This window comes from Hesperophylax consimilis, chromosome 11 (genome assembly GCF_061612785.1).
Source record: "Hesperophylax consimilis isolate HC1 chromosome 11, BYU_Hcon_1.0, whole genome shotgun sequence".
In the NCBI taxonomy this organism is placed as follows: Eukaryota; Metazoa; Arthropoda; class Insecta; order Trichoptera; family Limnephilidae; genus Hesperophylax; species Hesperophylax consimilis.
In genome coordinates this window covers 27,881,951-27,905,699 of record NC_142846.1, presented here as the reverse complement: position 1 = coordinate 27,905,699, position 23,749 = coordinate 27,881,951, and the positions used below count along the sequence as shown (strand labels likewise).

Sequence of the window (23,749 nt, the reverse complement as noted above, 5' to 3'; positions counted from 1 at the left end):
GTAAATAAGGAATACTAAGGGGAGATTGGTGGGTGATTTTTATAAGTAAACGATAAATGCCTTTGAAAGATGAATGATTTTTACAATTAAAGAAAACATGATCAAGAGTCTCATTTTCCATGCCGCACTGGCAGAGTGGACTATCTAGGACCCGGATTTTAAACAAATGGGATGCAATGGAGCAATGACCAATTCTCATTCTCGAGATACAGGAAATAAATCTTTTGGATTTTTTCTTGCCGTGGAACCAAGGTTTACTTGGTATATGATTTTGTATTCCAGCATAAAAAGCACCAGTTCGGGTTTTCGTATTAGACCAATTTTCTTCCCAGGAGCGAATCATATTGGATTTAAGAATTGGGATGACGTCAGAGATAGGAATTCTAAAATCTAAAGGATTAGAGCCAGAAATTGTTCCAAGTTTAGCTAGAGAATCGGCTTTCTCGTTACCCTCAATTCCCAAATGGCCAGGGACCCAAACCAATATTGTCTCGAAATTTAATTCATTTAAAGATTTAAGGGTGTTTCTGATATTATAAATAATATAGTCTTCTGGTTTATGGATATTTGAGGAAATTTTCAACACTGCGCTTAGTGAGTCAGTGCACAGTAAGGCTCGTCGAATATTGAAAAGCTGGATTTGGCTCAAAGCTTGTTCAATTGCGAAGCATTCTGCAGTAAATATAGAAATTTCTTTAGCCACTGGAACGATTTCGGTCGAAAAATCGACCACTTTTATTTTTCTGCGATTGATATCGGTCCAAAAATGGACCGATTTTTCTACCATTCGTAAAATATTTATTGTAATTATTTAAAACGTTTCCATGGCCAGCTACTTGTTTTATCGAATAGCTGATAATATATTCTCTTTGTCTATGAACTTATCCGTTGTCTTTGAAGTGTTATTTAACGAGTTTTCGCGGTTTTTTTATGGCGTCCTGTCAAAAACAAAATTATAAATTTTCAACATTCACGAAATTTTGGACTCTTCCTAAAATGCCGTAAGTAATTAATTTATTGGGTTTTTAACGCATAATTATATATCTGTGTAATCATGATTGACTTATCTATCTTTGAAATGCGTTTTTAATTCGTTTGTTTGTATTATATTGTTTTGGTTGAAGTTTTTGTGTAAGATTACGTCAACTGAAGACGTCATCTGTTTTTGATTTACAATAATGTCTTAAATACTGCACTCGCGCATTTGAAATATAGATATTCCATCACAGTGATTCAAAACAAAGAGATATATATAAGTTTTATTTGAATTGGTTCATTATTAATACAGATATTTGCTAACCAATTATTTTAAGTCATATGTCAAAAAGTTGACTCTTTTTCACATGTAAAATGGTGTAAAGCCTTCGTCACACAATAAAAATTTAGTAATTTAGTTGTATAATTAATTAATTTGTTTACTTTTACCAAATTTGTGCAGAAACAGCTGTCGTCCAGGGAAAGGGATCACTCCACAACCCAATAATTATTTTCAAATTTTATATTAGTGCAATATTTAACAAAATTTAAACATTTAAGTACTTACATTAAGTGTTTTCAATTTAAAATTTATAGAGCGGTGCTGACTGCAAGAGGAGGCAGAGGAAAAGGGAGACGTGGGGTACGAGCTGGTGCCGGACTACCTGCACGTGGACGTCAACGCAGAGCTGCAATTGCAGCCTCGTCTGGAGTGTTAGTATTTTTTAATGTTTTTTTATGAAAGTACTTTGCTGTGGCCGTTGAACTCATCATATATTTGTATTTATTTAAACAGCGACCCTGCTTTGCTACTGGTGCGAGAGGATCGCGTCAAGGCCCTAAAGGCTGTTAGGGCCCTGCCTGCTTCCATCCGGCTAGAGCTGGAAAGCCGAAAATTCAAGAAGCAGGCGGCGCGCATTTTGCTCCCTACCGCACCTCCAAGAAAAACTAAACAAAAGTAAGTAATCGTATTTAGATGCTTGGTACAATATTATTGTTTTTTCCTGACAGCGTTCCACTCTTACAGTGAGAGTTGGTAAGTTCAGCGCTCTGTGCATTTGGCACATTCAGTGCATATTTTACAGAGTTCTTATTTTATTGTTTATTTACATACTGTACTTACTGTTTCACACGTGAATGAGAACAATTTTCTATGATTTATGTAAATGTTTTCAGAATTCCATCTCCGGAGAGAACAACGTGTCCCTTTTCACAAGGGACGCCTTCACCGTTGCCACGACCCGTACCACCACCGTGGATGTCCACTCCCGCACAGACCCAATCAACGGCTCCCAATGCACCAATTATGCCTATCCGTGCAGCATCTCCCGAGCCGTTACCTGGGACATCGCGGAGTGGGGAACTCTTCTCTCCGGAAGCCGGCTATCACAGCGAGCTGTGGGTGGACGTACCATTCTACGAAGAATTGTCGGCGTTTGGGAACGGTGAGTTTATTTTTTGAAATGTCATACCAGGGGCTCAATATAAAATCAATTATCTATATTTTATATTGATATCCCTAGCACAGTTTCACTGTTGGTATATTGGCAGGAAATAAGCATAGTACTTAAAAATTCCACATAACAAACATACAAAATGTATTGTTGTTATGTCGTGGATGCATCATTACACATCTTTTTTCTGTAACGGGTATTGCAGAGTGAGAAATAAGACATGCCGAACTTCTTTGCGAGGATTACATTTGATTCACCGGCTTCTAAACGGTGTAATACAGCATTTTTTTCTTAAATTGAAAAAACACTTTCGCTTCACGGGACTCATTGTGTTGCGAGGCTGTATTGGTAGGTGGGTTTTGTAACCGGACAAATTATCATTAAAATAGGTCGCTTTACGTAGTTGGTCACTTTAAACGGATACGTTTTCCTACTAAAAGCTATGAAACCTTACTAGAGTTTACATTATCGTCACTTAAAACAGTAGACCGTTAAATGCAAAGTCATTATATCCAAATTCTACTGTAAATTTGTGTTTTCTTTTATTTCAGAGTCAGACATGGGCAGAAAAAGTAACGTGGACGAGGCAGCTGTACTAGAAGAGTCTGTACTTGGAAACCGTGAGTTATAAAACTAACTAACTTACCTTCACGCCATTTCGGTAGGCAGAGAGGATGAACCACCATGCAACTCGATCTTGGCACACACACTCTTTTCTTCATTCCATACCTACCTGACTGTGCTATTCTGACTCCTGACATTGCCCGCCTCAAGTATTTGATTAACTTTTTATATTTTTTTTTATATGAATACCTCACAAGAGCCTCAGCTGGAGCCAGTGAGACTATGGCATCCCCAATTGGGGGATGTTGTGAGGCTGAAGGTAAGTGGGGAAGGGAAAGAGGAAGATGGGGAAGTACCTGGCTATTCAGATCTAGTCACTAAACACGGCTAAAGCCATTTGGAGCAACGTTTCAATTCTGAATGGTGGTCTTACACCAGGGCGATACTGGTAGTATCTTCCACTCTGGAACGTGCCGCAAATATACTATATATTATTTTAATTATTATTTTAATTAATTAATTGTGAAATAACACAAATCAATCAAATAAAATTTATTTGCGCACGCCGGGTTCGAACCGGCGACCTTCGGAATGGCAGTCCAATGCGTTACCACTGGACTATGCCGGCCGTCAAAAGCCATTTCAAGCAACGTTTCAATTCTGAATGGGGTCTTACACCAGGGCGATACTATGGGTATCTTCCACTCTGGAACGTGCCGCAAATATAATATATATTATTTTAAATGAATTTTGTGTGAAAATAACACTAATTATTCAAATATAATTTATTTGATTTGATCCCGCGACCATCGTATTGCGAGTCATAAGCCGTACCAGAGGCAGTGGGTTATCGTAATATAGACACATTAAATTAATTTGGGTTTTCTGTTGTTTCAGAAATGGACAGATCGAGCGACGAGGATGACGAAGCGAGTGACGTCGACCACGAAGAGAGCGATGAGGATACCTTCTGCATGCCGCCAATACCTTATCATAATATTATCAACGTTTCACCTAACTCCGCTATGGCCATAGACTTTAGTAGACAAGACCAGGTAGATAGTGAGGCAATGCGTTTGATTCTGCCGCCTGAAGGTTACTCTTTCGATTGGTCTAATGATATCTTACGTTTTACTGGGATAAGGGAGACTTTCACAGGCACGCCGGGACCAACTTTCAATACCGACGAAATGGGCAAACCTGTGGATGCCTTTCTTAAAATCTTTGATGCAGATTTCGTTGAACTGATCGCGAGAGAGACCAACAGGTATGCAGATCAATGGATTGCGAAAAAACAATTTAAGCGTCATGCGCGTACCAATAAATGGGCTCCCACGAATAAAGAGGAAATGTATGTATTCTTGGCAATTTTAATGTATCAAGGTATTAGTCTTTTCCAGATCTAGTCACTAAACATAACTAAGCCAATTCAAGCAATGTTCAATTCTGAATGGTGGTCCCTCACCAGAGCGATACTCAGAATCTCACTCTATAGCGAGGCACAATGATATTATTATGTATTGATTTTCTTAAATTATGAATAAACCAATAAACTGAATACATTTTTATTATGACAAAGTGTGTAAACAATGTTTAAATCAAAATACTGCTCTTTCATTGTAACCATACAACTGTAATATTGATTTAAAAGGATATTAGGGCTTAATAAATAAATCAATTATTGGTTCCATCAATTATTTTCCCCTCATCCATTTTTTTTCGATACCTTTGCGTTTAGATATAAAATTATCACTATGATTTTATTTGCCATTCTACGGTCATACAAAGGTTTGATATATATATACAAATTTATCATCATTTTACATATTCCGATATACCCTATGTAGATTGACCTTAAGATAGCTGTCAGTAGTGATTTTTCGTCAAATATTGGTGAATTTCATCAACTTTCAAAGTATCCCCCTGAAATATTGGCAATGTTTATATCTATGATGTATATCTCATTTTAAGCCTTATTTCCTCGTTTTGCACGTTATATAAAAACATGGTTACAAATCTCCAGTTCTAATTTACAATTATTTAAAAAGTAGCACCATGATTTTGACATCGTGAAATAGGCTCTCTGTATAATTCATCAAATGAATAAAATAAAGCCAACACGGCGACTATGCTTATTAATAATTGTAGACAGTTAATGTATCTTCCTAACGTAATACCAGTTTTTGTGGTAAATTTATTATATAGTATAATACAGTGATTTCAATTTTGACACGTCACGCACTCAAATTTTAAAAAATTATTTTCTAACCAAACTTTTGAAGAGAGCATAACGTACAAAAAATTATTTTCCCATTATATTCTTGCATCTGTGGTTATCAAACAGGCCATAGAGAACATAAAAACGTAGAAAATATTCTATAAAGATATTTAAAACTGCCACTGGCGGCAATTTCAAATCACAAAAACGCTAATTTCGCGCATTCATAAAGTTTAAGATTTTTTAATAATTTATCTATCAATTCTAAAAATATAGAATAATTATAAAAATATAGGTGAATTCATTGGCTGTATAGCACTACAATCAGTTTTATGTCTCCGTATTAAAATTCGGAGGTTTGATTTTTTTAATGTTGGCGGAAAATATTCAAATTCGTCGCCAAAAAACCGCGAGCAATCGGAGAAAAAAGTTTTTTGACGCGCGATCGTTCGAGTGGTTAGGCAATTTATAAGACAAATCTAAATCGAATTCGGGAATGTGTACCGCAGCTCCACAATCTTTGTTATCAGACTTAGAACCATCTGTGTAAATGAGTGAAAATTCTGGAAACTTAGAAGATGTAATGTTTTTAAATTTTTCCTCAACATTTTGATTAGATGAGGTTAAAATATCAGTTCGGAAGTCTGAAGTTATAACATTGGGGATATAATTGATAGAATCAAATGGGATAGTGAAAATAGGAAGGATAGGATCTTTTTGTAGATTTTGGAGGGAAGAGGACAGAGATTTGAATGAAAGAAAACTTTTTAGAAGGAGAGGAAGTCGATTTTTATCTGTCGATCTTTTTTCGTTATTTAAGTTATTGAACAAATAATCAAGGCTTTGTTCTAAAGGGTGACGCGATACAGAAAAAGATTTAAAAATATATTTATCAGCCAGGAATTGTCCCTCAGGGGGGATCAACACATTCTACCTGGAGAGAATTAATTGGAGAAGATTTCATCGCTCCAATAATTATTCTGAGCGCTTTCGACTGAATTCTTTCAAGTTTTTTGTCCAAATATTTAGGAAGAGGATCGAAAAGAAATGTTCCATAATCCAAATGGTTTCGCACTAGAGCACCATACATCAATTTAAGAGTAGTAGGATGAGATCCCCACCACACTCTGGAAACAGCTCGCATAATATTTAGCCCCTTTTCACACTTAGCCGAAATGTTCTGAATATGCGGGAGCCAGGAAAGTTTATGATCCAAAAGTAGTCCAAGAAATTTAATTTGCTTAACGATTTGAAGAGGGACATTATCAAAGCAGACAGAAAAGGGGGGTATTTTTCTTTTGCGCGTAAAAGCCACTACTTTGGTTTTAGACGTAGCTAAATTCATCCCATTTGTCAACAACCAAACTTTAATATTATGTAAAGCCAAATTCAATTCCTTCGCAGCGCGCGATAGATTTTTGTGTGATAAATATATAAGGAAATCATCAGCAAAATAAAGTCGCTTGATAGATGAAGGAATTACATTGTCTAAATCACTTATATATATATTAAATAATAATGGACTGATTACGGACCCCTGAGGTAACCCCTTCCATAGTTTGCGATTTATTGTTTTTGAGGAAAAGTGGATAATAATGGATCTGTCTGTTAGTAAATTAATAATAAATTGAACTAGTTTTAAGGGAATTTTTATTTTAATTAATTTTTCTTTCAAAATGTTAATTAATACATCGTCGTAAGCTGACGAAAGATCAAGAAATGTGGTCAGAGTGCAAGAATTAAGGGACTGAGATATACGGATGTCTGTTGTTAATACACTTAAATTATCCATGGTTGATTTCTTTTTCCGGAAGCCATATTGATTAGGAGAGATAATTCTGTTATTTTCAACAAACCATTCCAATCTGTTCTTTATCAAGTGTTCTGCTACTTTCATTAAACACGACGAAAGAGCAATAGGACGATAGGATGAGATTTCAGATGGATTTTTGCCAGGTTTTAAAATCGGAAGAATTTTTTGAACTTTCCAGACTTCAGGAATAAATCCCGTTTCGAACATGTAATTAATTAGGGATAAAAAATATTCAACCGACATGTCTGAGAATGCTTTAATGAAACTATATAAGATTCCATCAGGGCCAGGAGAAGAGTCTGGAAGAGAATTGATTACTCGATTTAATTCACTTACTGAGAAAGGAGAGTCCAGCCAGCTAGAGTGAGATGGATAAGAAATAAAGGAAGGCATTTCCTCACATCTGGCAACTGACGGAGGAGCTATCTTATCAGCAAAACCTATAATAATTTCTTCTGGAATATGTTTGGAACGCTGGGGAGTATATGACGAACCGAATTTTTTTAAATTGGACCATACGGATGACTGGGGAGATTCAGGAGACAAGCGTTCACAGAATTTTCGCCATCCAGACCGTTTTTTGTTTTTCAAAACGCGTTTCGCTTCTGCCTGGGCGCGTTTCACAGAAAGGTAATTTTCGAAAGACATACATTTACGGCAAATGGAAATTGCTTCTCTTCTGGATTTGACGACACTAGTGCATTCTTCATCCCACCATGGGGTGGAATGTTTTATCTTAATGTTTACATTACGTTTTTTAAGTGTTTTTTCTGCAGCTTTTATTATCATGTTAGGAAATAATTCACATTGTAAACTAGTGTTGACAAGGGAAGACTTAGATGCTTGAACAATGGAGTCTAATTCTGAAGAAAAATTTCTCCAATTCGCGTCTTTCGTTTTAAATTTAAAACTATTGTTTATCGAAAAGGAATGCGTGGAAGATAGATGGTGGAAGGTAATTATTATAGGAAAATGGTCACTGGAAAGTGGATCTTTAAGAATGTTCCAAGAACATATGGGAATCACCGAAGATGAGCAAAGAGATAAATCGACTGCACTTTTCCGATGTTGAGGGGCAGTAAAACGAGTTGGAGATCCATCATTTAGAATACATAAATTATAGGTATCCATAAATTCTAATAGATTATGGCCAGAACGGTTTGTTAACTCACTGCCCCAAGAAGGAGAATGAGCATTGAAGTCCCCAAGTATCATATACGGGGGACGAATCTGGGATATAAATGTTGACCATTCGTTTTCAACAAAAATTGTAGAGGGAGGGATATATATTGATAGTAATGTAATATCAGATACAACAGCTGCTACTATCTGAAAATTATTGGGGAGAGTGTTGAAAATAATTTGTTTAAAAGGGATAGAATTATGTATAATAAGAGCAGTGCCACCTTTGCCATCCAGTCTATCATGTCTTAGACAATGATATCCAGGAATCTTAAATTGGTATGAGGGTTTTAACCACGTTTCGGAGATGGCAGCAACTGAAATATTATGTTCATCAAGTAACTGTACAAGATCAATTTTGTTGGCGAATAGACTTCTACTATTCCATTGAAGTATTTTGCTCAGTTGCGGATACATCGGGAAGGCTAGAGAGTAAAGATTTCATATAATCGGCAGCGTTGGACGGTACTTTATTGTTATTTGAAAGGATCGTAATTAATAGGGTAATTAAAGTTTGAATAAAAGAAGAATTTTCAATCATGACTTTAGGTAAGATATCGGAAGTGAAACAGTTTTTTAAGGCAGTCCCATTGGGAGCCTGGGATTTATTATTCCCATTTGGGTTAAGTAAAAGATCATTATGTAGTTTTTTATCGAAAGAAGGAATAAATTTTGGATTAGATTTTATCGGTTTGAAAATTGTTTCTTTGTGGGAAGATGATAGAGGGGATTTAGGGGAAGAAAAATGAAAGATAGAAGCGTTAGACGTTATCTCTGCAAAAGATTTTTTCGAAGGAGAGAATAATTTAGAAGCCTGAAAGTAGGAAATGTTGTCTGCAGCCATTGACTGTTTGATATTTCTCTGTCTAGATAACTCTGGACAGGCCACACTAACAGCAGTATGGTTGCCCTTACAATTAATACAAATAGGGTTATTCGTTGTATTTTGACACTGTTCAAAGAGATGATCCTCTCCGCAATGGAAACAACGAGGAGGGGAACGACAAATAGGTTTTGAATGGCCAAAACGGCAACAGTTGAAACATTGGATCGTCGGGAATCTGTATACTTCAACGGGAAGAGCGTTATAATAAATAAATACACGGGATGGTAATGTTTGACCTTCAAAAGTGATAACAACGGATTGGGAAGGTTTCCATATAGTGGTGCCGGTGGAAGTATCCTTGAAATTCAAACGACGAGCTTTTAAAACTTTTGGAGTTAATTGAGAGTCATTAAGAGCGTCTACTATTTCTGTTTCTGATAGATCGGTTGGGATACCTCTTACTCTGCCCATTCTGGTTAAATTGAAAGTAGATATGAAAGATTTAAATTTATTATTTGAAAGAGAACCTATTTTTTTAACAAAATCATTAGCTAATGTGGCGGATTTAAATTCTATGGATAGTTTGTATCGACCTTCCGGTTCTATTGATCCATTTATAATACCGAGGTTATTGAGTTTTGAGCTAAAAATAAATTTACCGAAATCCAGGGGATGAATTATTTTCCCCTGTTCAGTCCTTTGGACATTAACAATAAATGGAGCTGAAGATGAAATAGAATACATAAGCTCAATGGCTTTTGCTTCTGTAGGAATGGTATCATTATAACTTCCATGAGAGATTGGGGATTCGTTTGTTTGTGAAAGAGATTTAATTTTAGGAGGTACATTAAGACAAAGCGGAGGTCGTCGTTTCCGGGAAGGAATGGTTACAGAAGCTTGGGAATCATCAGAATCGTAGACGTCTGCAATCTTAGAAATGGACTCAGGGTCAGGAGGTCGATTTTCATCCTCCTCCATTTCAACAAATTAAAAAAAAAAATGAAACAATAAAAACTATTTAAGAAATAATAAATGGTAGAAATAATACACGCAACTGCGTCGCAAACTAATAATAGAAACAAAAATAATGAATACGAAAATGTAACAATAAATAAATCTTATCTGTACGCCGCGCCGCTGTCAGTCAGCCGTAAAACACAGAGCACTGGAAGTAAACACAACTGCACACTACCGAAGTTCGGTGACTACTCTTTTCTAAATTTCTTCGGCCAATATTTCTTTTCCAATTACCTTATTAATTTCTTCGGTTAACTTTTCTGCATCTTCTTTTTTTTTGACATGAAATCAGTAATTTTTGCTCTCCGATTTAACATGAACGAATACGATATAAGCCATGCAAGCTACGACCGCAATCTGTTTTCTAATAAAAGTGATATAGCAAGTAATCTAATCACAGTTAAAGGTATCTACAACTACATTTTTTAACATTATAACAACGAAAAAAATAAATCAACTACTCGTACTTTAATTTTTTTATATAAAATTATGTAATTATTTTTTGTTCCAAATATACGATTATGTATAAAAATAAAAATAAGTGTAGATGGGTACATTGGGTACCTACCTGTATCCTATATTTTAAATCTTAAATTGAAAATAGTCGAAGAAACTTAAGTTTTTTTTTAAATTTTATTATTTACCTCCATAACAGGAGAAAAGGTGTGTGATGAAAAAAGCCGTTGAACAAAATTTAACAATCTTCTGGCCTTGTACAAACTTGAAATTTAATGCCCATAAGAAATTAAATATAAATTTGCAAAAAAAAGCAATTACAAAAATATTGCAAATTTTCAAAAAAATCACAAAATTTCAAAAAATATCAAAACCTTCAAAAAATTTATATTTCAAAAATTTCAACATTTCAAATTATTTTTAATTTCAAAAAATTTATAAATTTCAAAACTATCAAAAAATTTAAAATTTCAAAAATTTCAACATTTCAAAATATATTAAATTTCAAAAAAATTATAAATTTCAAATGAAATTACGAATTTCAAACTAGGAGACTTATTCAAGAATCAATAGGATTTACCTTTTGGTTTGGTTGAGGAGCAATATACTTCTCCACACCTAGTTCCTTATATCCTCTCTATAAAGAGCCGGCCCTATGTAGGCGCAAATGCAGCAGTCCGCTCCGGGTGAAAAATTGCCAGGGCGCTGATAATACTAACACCTAACTTTTTTAACACATCACCCTTGAGATTATCTTTCATAAAAAAACGTTACAAAAATAATTATCCAAATATTTTTTCTTTACAGTATTCACCTCCCTGGGCGTCTTAACTGGTTTTGACATGGGCGCCAGAATTTTCACGCGCCATTCTACGTTTTTGGCTCAATGCTGACCCTGTCTTTAAAGCTACTTTTGAGTGACAAATGTGTCATATAATTTACTTGTGAATCTTTGCATTGACCAATAAGTTGGCGAGACATACATTGTGATTAATTATTATCAGTCTCATTTGAACATTCATAAATCTTCAGAGATGAATAATAGAACACAGGTATTTTCGTTAACAAAACATCTCAATGTAAGTAATATGTCTGAGGTTTCTTGGCCATTCACAAGAATAGTCAGGTCCAAAGCAAGGCCGAAATATTAATTACACTTTCCTTTTCAATTAAAATCGTATTTTTATTATCGTATAAAACATTTTGTTTCTTAATTATAGAGATTCTTAAAAAAGGATTGTCCTTCCTGGAAATATGTTCATTAAAATTCTGACAGTTACTTAATCAACCTCCAAAAATAGGAACAATTACAGGCAAACACACATTTTATTTTTTACATCGCAAATATGCCGAGGTGTTTATACTCATCAGAAGAAGTAATTAAAATAAATTATATTGAATTCTCATTCATGCATATTGCATAATCATAGGGCCAGATGTAATGTCATAATGTGAATGCCATAATTTTTGCCAATGGTGTCAAATTTCATTATGCTTTGACATTTATGCTGTAGACAGATAGAAAATTAATCGACAACAAGAAATTGAACGATACACACCCGACGAACGCGGAATTATTGTTAATGGTTATTTGATCAATTTCCGGTGTGTTATTTTGTTGTAGTTGTCATCTAATTCTCTATCTGTCAACAACATAAATGACAAAAGACAGTGACATTTGACGCCATTTTTCACACAATTATGGCACAGTCACATTATGACATTACCTTTGCATAATATTGATATCCGGTATGTATTTATATCATATATTTTTTAACTTAGATAGGTAGGAACATTTTTAGTGTTGCACTCCCGGAAGTTATCCAGTAAAATCACAAATAAGGTTTCAGTTTCTTCTAATATTTTAGAAAAACTTTTATTTTCTATTGCGTAGGCCGATCGATGCCGCGACACTTTTACAATGTGTAATGATTTCCTAGGACGTCCTCGATTAATTCGTCCATCCACTTGTCATATAATATTATCTCTTGACTTTCTTGTTCTTCGTTTATCAGCACTACATATGAAAACCATTTTGATTTAACTCTGTTAATCTTTTTCATCCTGTGTTGCATTAATTTTAAATATCTTCAATGACCTATTAAGTAAATTTAATGATTAAAAAAAATATGCACTTACTACTTCTTTCCTCCAAATTAATCCTAAATTTTAACAATTGTAGGTATTACTTGCAAGCACTTACCTACCAATTTGTGTATGCTAACTTTGAGTAATTCTAGGTACAAACAATGGGGTAAAATTTTTCTTAAATACAGGAAAATTTCGATAAGTTGACGTACGAAGAAGCTAGTAAAAGATAAGAAGTACCTACTCACGACAGATTCATAACAACTTTAAAGTCGACACCACACTAGAAAAAATTAAGTTAAAACAACATCATCAGGTTCTTCGAATTTCATCGATCACATAATGAAATAACCTTTGTCGATTTTTATTTCCTGTGATTTACTTAATTAAGTGTTCAACCCAATGATATCAGTTTCAAAGAACCAACGATCCATCAATAATAACAAGTGACATTTGCGCCGAACTATTGCATGACATTTTATTCTGTTCATTGAGCAACGATGTAGGTTCACTATATACTGTAGGTAAGTTTGTTCGCTGTATTGGTAAAAGTAGAATTTATTGTCTGATCACGACACAGGCAAAGTTTAATTGAGTTGTGGCTGCAGTCGTAATCACATTTCATCTCTGAAACATTTTCTGACACGAACTTGGAACTTCTTAAAATCAATTTATGTTTTTATAAATGGGTAAAAACAATTGAATAGTTGGAAAACTTAAATTGCGTCAAAGATTTTAAACGCAAATGAAATAATTTGTTTTCGTAATTTAATATTTCTGGTAAATTAATTATGATATTGTGATTGACGTTTACTTATTTAAAGATCAAACAAACATTATAATTATAAAGTTTCTTTGACCTTTAAATCAAAATGTTGTTACATTGTGGTTTGCCAGAATTAGAATTAATTAAACGTAATTTGTTATGATTATATAAAATATGTATTTACATTGTCGACCAATCAGTTGTCAGGCGTAACAAACAGTACTAACGTCAGTAAATCCAAGACGTTAAAACTTTATATAATGAATTATTTTATTTATCATGAAATAATTTATTTATTTTATAACTAGCCAAGGAACAAGGGTTGCCCGGTTTATTAGGATTTTAAAAGAAAGATTTAGAAAAAAGGGGGTTGTTGTTTATGTAAACAGTGATCTTCTTCTTGTTTTGAAGGTCAAGTGTGCAAAATTACATCAATCTGGGAATGAAACTGTTGATTTTCTTTAAATTTTTAATATTATACTAGCTGAAGCCCCTGGCGTTGCCGAAGTTTATTCCAAGGTTTTCAAGTTCAAATGTGAAAAATTTAATCAAGCTCGAAATAAAACTGTAGATTTGTATAAAAATCAAAGGTACGCTTTCTGAAAGTAACTCTGATTTATATAAATGGTTGACAGAAAAATGGAATGTTAGATTTAGAAGGATGAAAGAATAATGTAAAAATGCACGAGATTACATATGAATGTGATTGAAACCAGGAGTGTGTGATGAGACAGAGTTGTATAGTTGTATCTCTGACTAAGTCTGCATGCAAACGGCGTGATAGTGAGTAAGTTCGACATTTGAAAATGTATCATGATTATTCTAGAGAATTGAACATTTTAAATTTAGACACACCGACACGCCCACAGCACGCTTCTATTTGTTCAAAGTAGGATAAAGGGTCACGTGATTATAATATTTGTAACCGGCTTGCAGTTTCAAACAAGTTATTATTTAATGTTGATCAATGCAGTACAATGTACAATGATAATAGCTAGCGGTTATATTACATGACGGTAAACTGGGCAGAAACTGCCAAAAGTTATCCGCAATAAACGGTGTTGGAGAATTCCGGATTAACAACATGTTACGAGTTGCGAATAATACAGGGCGGGCGGGATAAACGAAATTTCTCCCCAACTAAGGAAATGTTATTGTAGTTCCGTGAATACATAGTAGAACTCGGGTCCAAAAAGTATGTGCCCAATTTTCTCTCATTTAATAAATCACTACATGATATAAAATCAGCTAGTAAGATATCCCTTTTTACTATAGGTATTCAACGTTAAATATTTGAAAGGGGCGAGAATTTTTTAAAGAATTTCTAAAAACTCTTTCAAAAAATACATTTAAAAAAAAAAATATATATATATTGTACCTTCATATTTTTTCCGACTTTATGTCCGGGTTAAATCTTCCCCACAGGAAAAACTAAACCCTTCCACACACTTTTCCACAAATGATCATCTAGTCAATCCACATTATGCAAGTGCATTATATAAGCATAATAAATACAAAATAATACAAGAACAACACGTCAAATCACCAGAGATCAAATGGAAAAATAATTCACCGACTCCAGATATTTTCATATCAGAGGGTTCGGCTCGGTAGAACTTCTAATAGGACCTATAAATCATACTGATCCCTCAGTATAATTATTTTGAAAATCTTTCGTAATCCTACATGTATTTAAGATGACTAATTTTTGCATTTTTTAGATAAATTAAATAATAATTTTAACACTTTTTTATTATTTTTTTTTCACGTTGTATAATTTGTATTAATTAGCCTATTATGGTAGTCGAAAATTGTACTGTTTAAAAATCTATAAAATAAAATTTTAAAAAAACTACTAAAATTTCCTTTGAAAAACTTTACAATTTTTTTTTAAATTAAGCGTTCTCTCCAATTACGGTTGCTTCGTTCTTTTTCCATAATTCTGCATTTTTTTCCTTTTCATATGCAGCATTACGTTTCAGCCTTACAAATGCAAGTACTCAACCCCCAAAGAAAAAAAACTTGCTCGAAATCAAAATCATATCACTAAGTCGTAATAAACTACCCACTTAGAAATACTTCCGTACGAAAAAGGTACTTTAAGTTGCATGGTTTATCATTAAGAATTTTACAATAATGAGTATTATCGATCTGGCGCCCGGTACCGATAGTGAGTGCCCAGTACTCGAGTTTCCAGGTAACCCAGTTCATCCGAGATGTGTTATTCATCGCATGAGTGCCTTTCATATTACTTGGCTTTTTGTGGATGCACCTGGGCTTGTCTGTCAGGTGCACTGAGTGTGGTAACTATAACATGCAAGTATAATTGAGTTAAATTCATCTACGTTCCATGTAAAACTTGCTATACAACGATGCACAGGTGATGCACTTTTGTTTGTAATATCACACTAACTTATGTAATTTTATTAAGACTTTTCACATATGAACTTAATTTTAATTGATGATTTAATTTGTATTTAGTATTTATTTAAAAAAAAGAAATACATTTTAAAGTTATACCCATTAATTGGTCAGATGGGTTTTGAAGGATGTGAAACCGCACAGGAGTCCCAACTGCTTCCAACCTTCTGGAGTCAGTGAGATTTTGGCATTCTCACTTGGGGGATGTTGTGAGGCTGACGGTGTAGGAGAGGGGAAGAAGATGGAAAGTAGGAAGGTTGGGATGAACCTGGCTATTCAAAACTTATCATCAAACACGGCCAAAGCCATTTTAAGCAACGTTTCAATTCTAAATGGTGGCTTACACTGGGTAATGAGAGAATCATCCACTCCGGAACATGCCGCAAATACACTATATTATATTAGTTTAAATAGGTAAATTGTTAAATAACACAAACAAATTAAATAAATTTTACTTGCGCACGTTGGGATTTGAACCCGCAAATTCCGGCTTGTTATTCGAGAACCTAACCTCTCGACCACGCGGAGGCCGTTAAACTGGGAATTAATTTAGAATAGTATTAGTAATTCTTAGATTGACAGAAAATGATCAAGTTTCATTTGCTGAGAGGTTGTCCCAGTAAGACTGAGATCATGGCTTCGATTCCTAGTAGCAACCGTTATCTATTTATTTTCTGTGTCATGTTCCGTTTCGTGTTTCGTTTTGATAGACTTAATATTATCTTATTCTTCGATAATTTAAATTCAATATTGCTTAAAATATTTTTTCATTTTTTTGTTTTGCATAAAAACCATGTAAACACAAGTTTATCTTAAAAAAAAACAACTTAAATTTACTTACAAATAAAAACTTTAAGCACAAAAATGTCACTTCTATCAATTATTATTTTTCTATCAGTTTTTTCTTTGAGAAAAAATCATTAGCACTCCGTGATATCTCATATTTCATTAGATTTACATTAATAATGTTTTGTTAGCTCGATTGGTAGATCGATTTTAGGAAAATGTACAAATTATTATGTTGGCTGTTAACTTTCGAGATTTATATATTAAAACCACGGCTTAGTCTTAAAAATGTTAGTGCATCGGCGTCATTAGGTATGTTGGTCACCTCTGGGCTGTAGACTATATATCCATCTCCATCTTCTATTTTCGTGTCACCTGTTCCTATATTTCATTTTACTTAACTTAACTTCACTCTATTTTTGTAATATTTATAATTTCTGTAATACCTGCATCAACTGTAAAGCGCCCCAGAGGTGATATCTTACAAAAGCGGCGCTATACAAATTGTCCAATAAATAATAATAATAATAATAGACCATACTTGATTCAGTGCAAAGGAGGGCGGTCCGTTTGATTAGATATGGCGAATGTTAACAGACCAATCGCCATATCTAATGCACCGACGCAATGTGGGCATGCTGAGTCTATTCTACAGGTATTTTAATATAGCCTGATCTGAGGAGCCATCAGCATTGATCCCGGGAGCACCGGTGCACGTGCGTGAATCTCGACATACACGAGCGGAACATCTGTTCAAGGTTAATGTTGGTTTCATGAGAACGGGCCGCTTCTTTGACCCGTTTTTGTAGAAGAAGGCTCGTAGGTATATGGAACAAGCTACCGGCATCTGTTTTTCCTCCCTCATATAATCCGGTCATCTTCAAAATCCGCATTAATAAAGCCTTTACCACAGACCCTACTTTAACCCACCTCACGACGTTGCCCAACTGGGTGGCCTCATAGCTCCCTTGCCTATACACTGTATAGTCAGAGGCGCTCTTCACATCACATTCTTAGCAGATTGGCACATCGCTATTGGCCTAAACACCTCTGTATTGTTACCAGAGTTAATCTCTTTTCACAAGATGATATATATCAAACTCATGAATAAAATATAATATCACGTCAATTTGATTTTAGAAGTGCTTTTAATTCTACCGTTTTAGCAAACCGAGTTATCAAAGCGTACAAACTAATTATTAATTAAAGCGATTGTAGGAAGTCATTAGATATTTTTTTATTCCCACATATGGACGTACATTATCATATAATTTGAATGACTAGATATTATGACATTTTATAGAGGTACTTAAGATATAATAATTACACGTGAGATGATCTAAATCTTTTAAAAATGTAAATAGGTAATTAATTCGAACCAATATACCGTTGTTTAATGACTTTCCGTGCGAAATACAAGCAACGAGTTTATTTCATCGTGCTTAAGTACAACATCATTACCTCAAAGCTAAATTACACATAATTACGGAGTTAAAAATAATTATTCAATTATCTAACTACGCTAAAGTAATCTCTTTTATTTATATTACAGCTGCAACAGTCGTTATGCTAATGTAGGTACCTACCTAACAACAAAACGTTAAATAGTTTGTAGTGTGTGTTTTAACCATGACACATTTACTGGTTTCTTCTTTTGGTGGCCTATCCTATTGAGGTTTGACAATCATCAAAGTGATCTTCATCTTACAGACTGTAACTGAGAAGATCTCAGTCAAACTGCACTCGTACCAGTCAGGCAAGTTTCAAAAGCATAAAATGAAGTGTCGCCATCTTCCTCGTGTTCAATCAATCTTCCCTTGAATTCTAAGTTAGGAGATCTTGTATTTGGTTCCCTTCGTGATGTGACCAAGGTATTTCAGTTTGCTGAGAATCTGTATAATGTATCTCTATATGCACACTCAGATATTCTATTATATTAAGAACTTCTGCATTTCGTGTATGTTTTTGCTTTGGTGTTAATGATTAAAAACAAATGTTTATGCTCAATATTTCGCGCAGGCAACTTTAACTTCTTAAAGTGGGTGGAAGTGAACTCAAAGAAATATGTCTTTAAAATGTGTGTTTGAGTTCGTATTGCATTCAGATGTTGTATTATAACTTCAATCTAATCAAAATAATTTCTACCATTTAGGGCTTGAAATCAAGCTTTACAAAATCATGCTAGGCAATCATTTTTTGATTAATATGCTTTATATCTCGTGGGAAGTTTTCAACATTGAACAATCACATTTGCTGGACATTATCAGATTTAAAACAGCCTTGGTAGTTTCTTAATGTCTTCATCAACTTGTTTTATTAAAATAAATAATGGGCCTATGTTTAATTCTACCATTGCAATCTCCCAAAACACATTTGCTAACGAATTGCGTTACACGAAATCACATCAGTTATTCCTTCCTACGCGCACTTTTGATAAATGACTCTATCCATATGTGGTTGATCTAATTATGACAAAATTGTACACCGTTGACCATTGCCTGCACCCGAGACACTGTATCAATCATGTTGAAGATAATTTAAAACAATAATTAATATAAAATGCTTCCTGATAATAATGGTTTTTATAATATGAACACGGGCTAGCGGATGGAAACAAATTGGATCGAACCATCTAATTGTTAGCTGTCGTTTAAATGTAAAATTAATATGAAAATGAGCTGTCGTTAATTTGAAGATATAAAGGTGGACCAACTTATCAAAAGCAAAACATATTCCCACATTTTTTTTTTGAATGCACGGGTTCAATTCCCGTTGGCGGCATTTATTTTTACTCGGGAGATATTTTCAATTTGTATTGATATTTCAGGCGACTAATTATTGCTTATAATTATTTGTTATCCTTTATGCTATGCATAAAACCTTGTCTTGTAAACATCAGTTTATCATTAAAAAAATTTTTTTTTTTGTTCGTACGAAGTAGATAATTTGTGATGTGACAATATTATATAAAATAAAACAATAACTTAGTAAACACCACTTTTATTTTGTATGCTTAGTGCTGACCGCGTTTCCTTACAACTGCATCTTCACTAGGACTGTATAATGCTCCTAAAGACCTGTTTTGCGTAGTGCGGAGAGATTTAAATAGAAAATCTTATTGATTCTAAAATGGCTCCCCTCATTGACCCAATTTGCATATCACCCAACTCTTTTGGGTTTTAAATCTCTGTTATTCGTCATCTTTGTATCTTACACAGTATTTATTATATGTATAAAATGGATTGTTTATAGTGTAGAAAGAATTAAAAAAAAAACTAAAACTATTGTCATCTTGCTTCTCATCCCTCCCCTGAGGTGCGCAGATAGGACGGGATGAGACAACCTCGGTTCAGAATTTTCAAGCTTTATTCATAATGGTGTGGGTATATTACCTTTGTCGAAGATAGTAACCATGTAGAGAGATTTCAATATAAGTTTGTAATGGTTTCTTTTAGATCCACTTGAAGAAAATTTTTAAGGAGACAACCAAACGAGGGTGACTGGATAACTCATCAATATGACAATTCAACACACCTATAAAAAGTATTATAAAGTCATTAAAAGTGATGAAACAAAAACTAGGTTAAATAGTTACAGTTGTAATATATTTAACCTAGTATTTGTTGAACCCAAAAAATATACTTTTGGTTGTGAATTTTCTCAGCCACCCAAAAGTTGTATAATATTCTCGTGTATTATTCTGATTATTGGGTATAACCAGTTATTTATTTAAATCAGTTCCATTACAGCAATGAGTTACTCTGATTAACATCAAAATGTATGTAACATTTAAAAAATCAACCCAAGTTTCGAAACACAATATTTAAAACGCAGGTGTTTCACACGACGTGTTACGTATATTCATAACTCATTTTTCGGGAGAAAGTTTCGAGCACAAAAAATTGAGTCACAGCGTAGAAACTTTGTCATACATAATATTAAAGTTATGTATATATAATATTATTATCACGAATGTAATATACGCAATACTTGTCACGTGATGACTGCTTTTCCCAAACAGTTCAACCGGAATCTGAATCGATATATATTTCGCTGATTGACACGAGATATTAACCAATTTCATTTCATTCACCACGCCCAATTATTCTTAGTTACGTTCAGTGAGGTGTGGCAGTTTGCGAGATGTTAATCGGTAAATCAAATACTTGTCGAGCTTAATTATTAATATTGTGCTTTGTGCTGGCGTTTAAATATGCAACCAATAGTACTATGGTACATTAAGTAATGCAGCCTCGATTATACAATGTAAATTGTAAGTTGTGGTATATTATACGAGCACCTTCTTACCATTGGTATATAATTTAAATATACCCATATTTTACCGGGGCCGGATTTACAACTTAGAACACCCTAAGTATTTGATAGATGTTTGCTTTGGTATACCCATTTACACTAAAAGGTAACGTAAAATCGTGTACCAATGCAAAAATTAGCTGTCAAAATGCCGTAATCGTGGTCACAAAATTGTTAAATATTAATTGTCAATAAACGTCCGGATTGTCGACAATGAATGAAAAATTAAATTTTCAGAAAATTAGAATACTTCTGTAAAATACATAATGTAGACTGATAAGGGACACGTAATGCCAAAGATTTGAAACATATTATTATACATTGATTTTAATAATACATATTCCTGTACAATGGGGTTCGAATGATTGGTGGGGTCGCAGTGGCACACTCTCTGCTGGAAGGAAGGTGCCTATAAAATACTGCGTAATGCCACGTTGCATACCATCAGCAACACTACCAATAAGTCCGACTCTCTAGCGTCCACGAGTGGTCACCAGAAAAACCCCGCGAACCCTGGGCAATGTGATGACCACCGTTATAACATCACAGCAGATAGAGAGAGGGCGAATGGCGAAATTCCGGCGCCACAAAACGGGAACCAGCCAGCTAAGGGAAGGAAAACCCCAACAGAAAACCCTGGTCCTCCAGGTTGGGGGTTGGGCGTAGGGCTAACAACTCCACCCCATAAAAATCATATTGTTACGACACCTCAAGACAAGCCTCGGAAAACATCGGAACGGAATGAGGATAACAGACCCGGCAAACGAAAAAAGGCACACGATCTAAAAATTTGCACTTGGAATGTTCTAACGCTATATCAACCTGGCGCCCTTCAGACACTAATAGATCAACTAAATGCATATAAAGCAGACATCACGGCTCTACAGGAAATTAGATGGCAGGGAAATGGGATCTTTGAAAAAGGAGACTACTGCATGTATTACAGCTGTCACGAAAAACACCACATAAAGGGGACAGGTTTCTTGGTAAGCAAACGAGTTAAGCACCTCGTCATGGACTTTAAGGCACTCAGCCCTCAAATGGCGTATCTCAGAGTAAAGGGAAGATTTTTCAATCTGAGCATACTGAATGTCCATGCACCCACAGAGGACAAACCCACCGATATAAAGGAAGATTTCTATGACAAGCTGGAGAAAGCTTTTGATGAATGCCCACCGCGTGACATTAAAATCATAATAGGGGACATGAACGCGCAAGTTGGCAGGGAACCCCACTTCACACCAACAATAGGAAAACACAGTCTCCACCTACACTCCAACGAGAATGGAGAACACCTGATAAACTTTGCAGCATCTCACGATATGGTCATAGGTGGTACGTTATTTCCACACAAAAATATACACAAAGCCACGTGGAAACACCCAAATGGCAGAACAAAAAACCAAATAGACCATGTACTTATTAGTGCTAGACATAGATCCAATCTACTAGATGTCCGCACTTATAAGGGAGCTAATGTTGACTCTGACCATTTTCTCGTTGCAAGTCGACTGCGGTTTAAAATATCAAATGCTGGTAAAACAACAAGGTCTAAAATCACAAAATTTAATACCAACAAACTACAAGACCCCGTGACAAAAATGGAGTTTCAAACTACACTCAACAGGATAGCGCAGTGTGACATAAATGATATCAACTCACAATGGACGGCCTGCAAAAACCTTTTAACAACAGCTGCTCTCGAAACCCTGGGTAAAGAAACCCCTGTCAGAAGAAACCATTGGTTTGACTCAGACTGCGCAGAAGTAACGAAAAAGAAAAATGAACTCTACCAAAAAACGTTACAACAAGACTGCACAAGACGACTTATGGACACCTATAGGGAAACAAGGAAGAGAGAAAAGAAGTTGCATAGGAAAAAAAACGTGAATATTTACAAAAAGAAATTAGAGAGGCTGAAGCACTCAGGCTTAAGAATGAGAGTAGGCTTTTCTACAAAAAAGTAAATAACATGAGAGCTGAGTTTAAGCCAAAAATAAATATATGCGAGGACGAGAACGGACTGATACTGAGTGAAAAGCCTGACATCCTGAGGAGATGGGTGAGACACTTTGATACGGTTCTCAATAACAACTCGGCAGAGGTGGAGCACAACACGGTGGAGAGCATGGGAGATGACTCGTAAAATGACAATACTGAACCCCCTTCGCTGGAGGAAGTAAAGCAGGCAATAACACAGCTGAAAAACAACAAATCCCCCGGGTCAGATGAGCTGGTGGCTGAATTATTTAAAGCAGCAGGTGGAGAGCTTACTCAATACCTGCATAACCTAATTCAAAAAGTATGGACAGAAGAAGAGATGCCCGAAGAGTGGAGACTAGGAATTGTCTGTCCACTACACAAGAAGGGCGACCAACTCGAGTGCTGTAATTATAGGGGAATAACGTTGTTAAATACCGGCTATAAAATTATGTCTAACATCTTGTACAAAAGATTGCTCCCAATGTCCGAGGAAATTATTGGCAACTACCAATGTGGCTTCAGGCCAGGCAAATCATGCATTGATCAAATTTTCTCCTTGAGACAGATCCTAGAAAAAACGTTAGAATACAATGTCGAGACTCATCACCTCTTTGTAGACTTCAAGGCCGCGTATGACAGTATTAATAGGAACGCATTGTATAATGCAATGAGTGAGTTTGGAATACCGCGTAAGCTGATTAATCTGGTGAAACTGACAATGTCCCCAGTAACGTGTAGAGTCAGGGTTGGCAGTGATCTGTCCGAACCATTTGAAGCGCTCTACGGGGTGAGACAAGGAGATGGATTGGCCTGCCTCTTATTTAACACAGCCTTAGAAAAAGTTATTCGCGACTCAGGCATTGAGAAAAGAGGAACGATATTTGAC

The 23,749-nt window shown here is 35.0% G+C and overlaps 1 protein-coding gene across 1 annotated transcript; it reads left to right on the top strand.

Moving 5' to 3' along the window:
• The first annotated feature begins 951 nt into the window (after positions 1-951).
• Positions 952-23,026, top strand: LOC149419991 (uncharacterized). The gene is made up of 9 exons (XM_089637505.1): positions 952-1,001; positions 1,573-1,689; positions 1,772-1,933; positions 2,152-2,420; positions 2,981-3,049; positions 3,891-4,048; positions 18,277-18,322; positions 21,988-22,205; positions 22,892-23,026. The coding sequence occupies exons 1-9, from the start codon at positions 997-999 to the stop codon at positions 23,024-23,026; spliced, it is 1,179 nt and encodes a 392-aa protein (XP_089493631.1). The 5' UTR covers positions 952-996.
• The last annotated feature ends 723 nt before the right edge of the window (positions 23,027-23,749 follow it).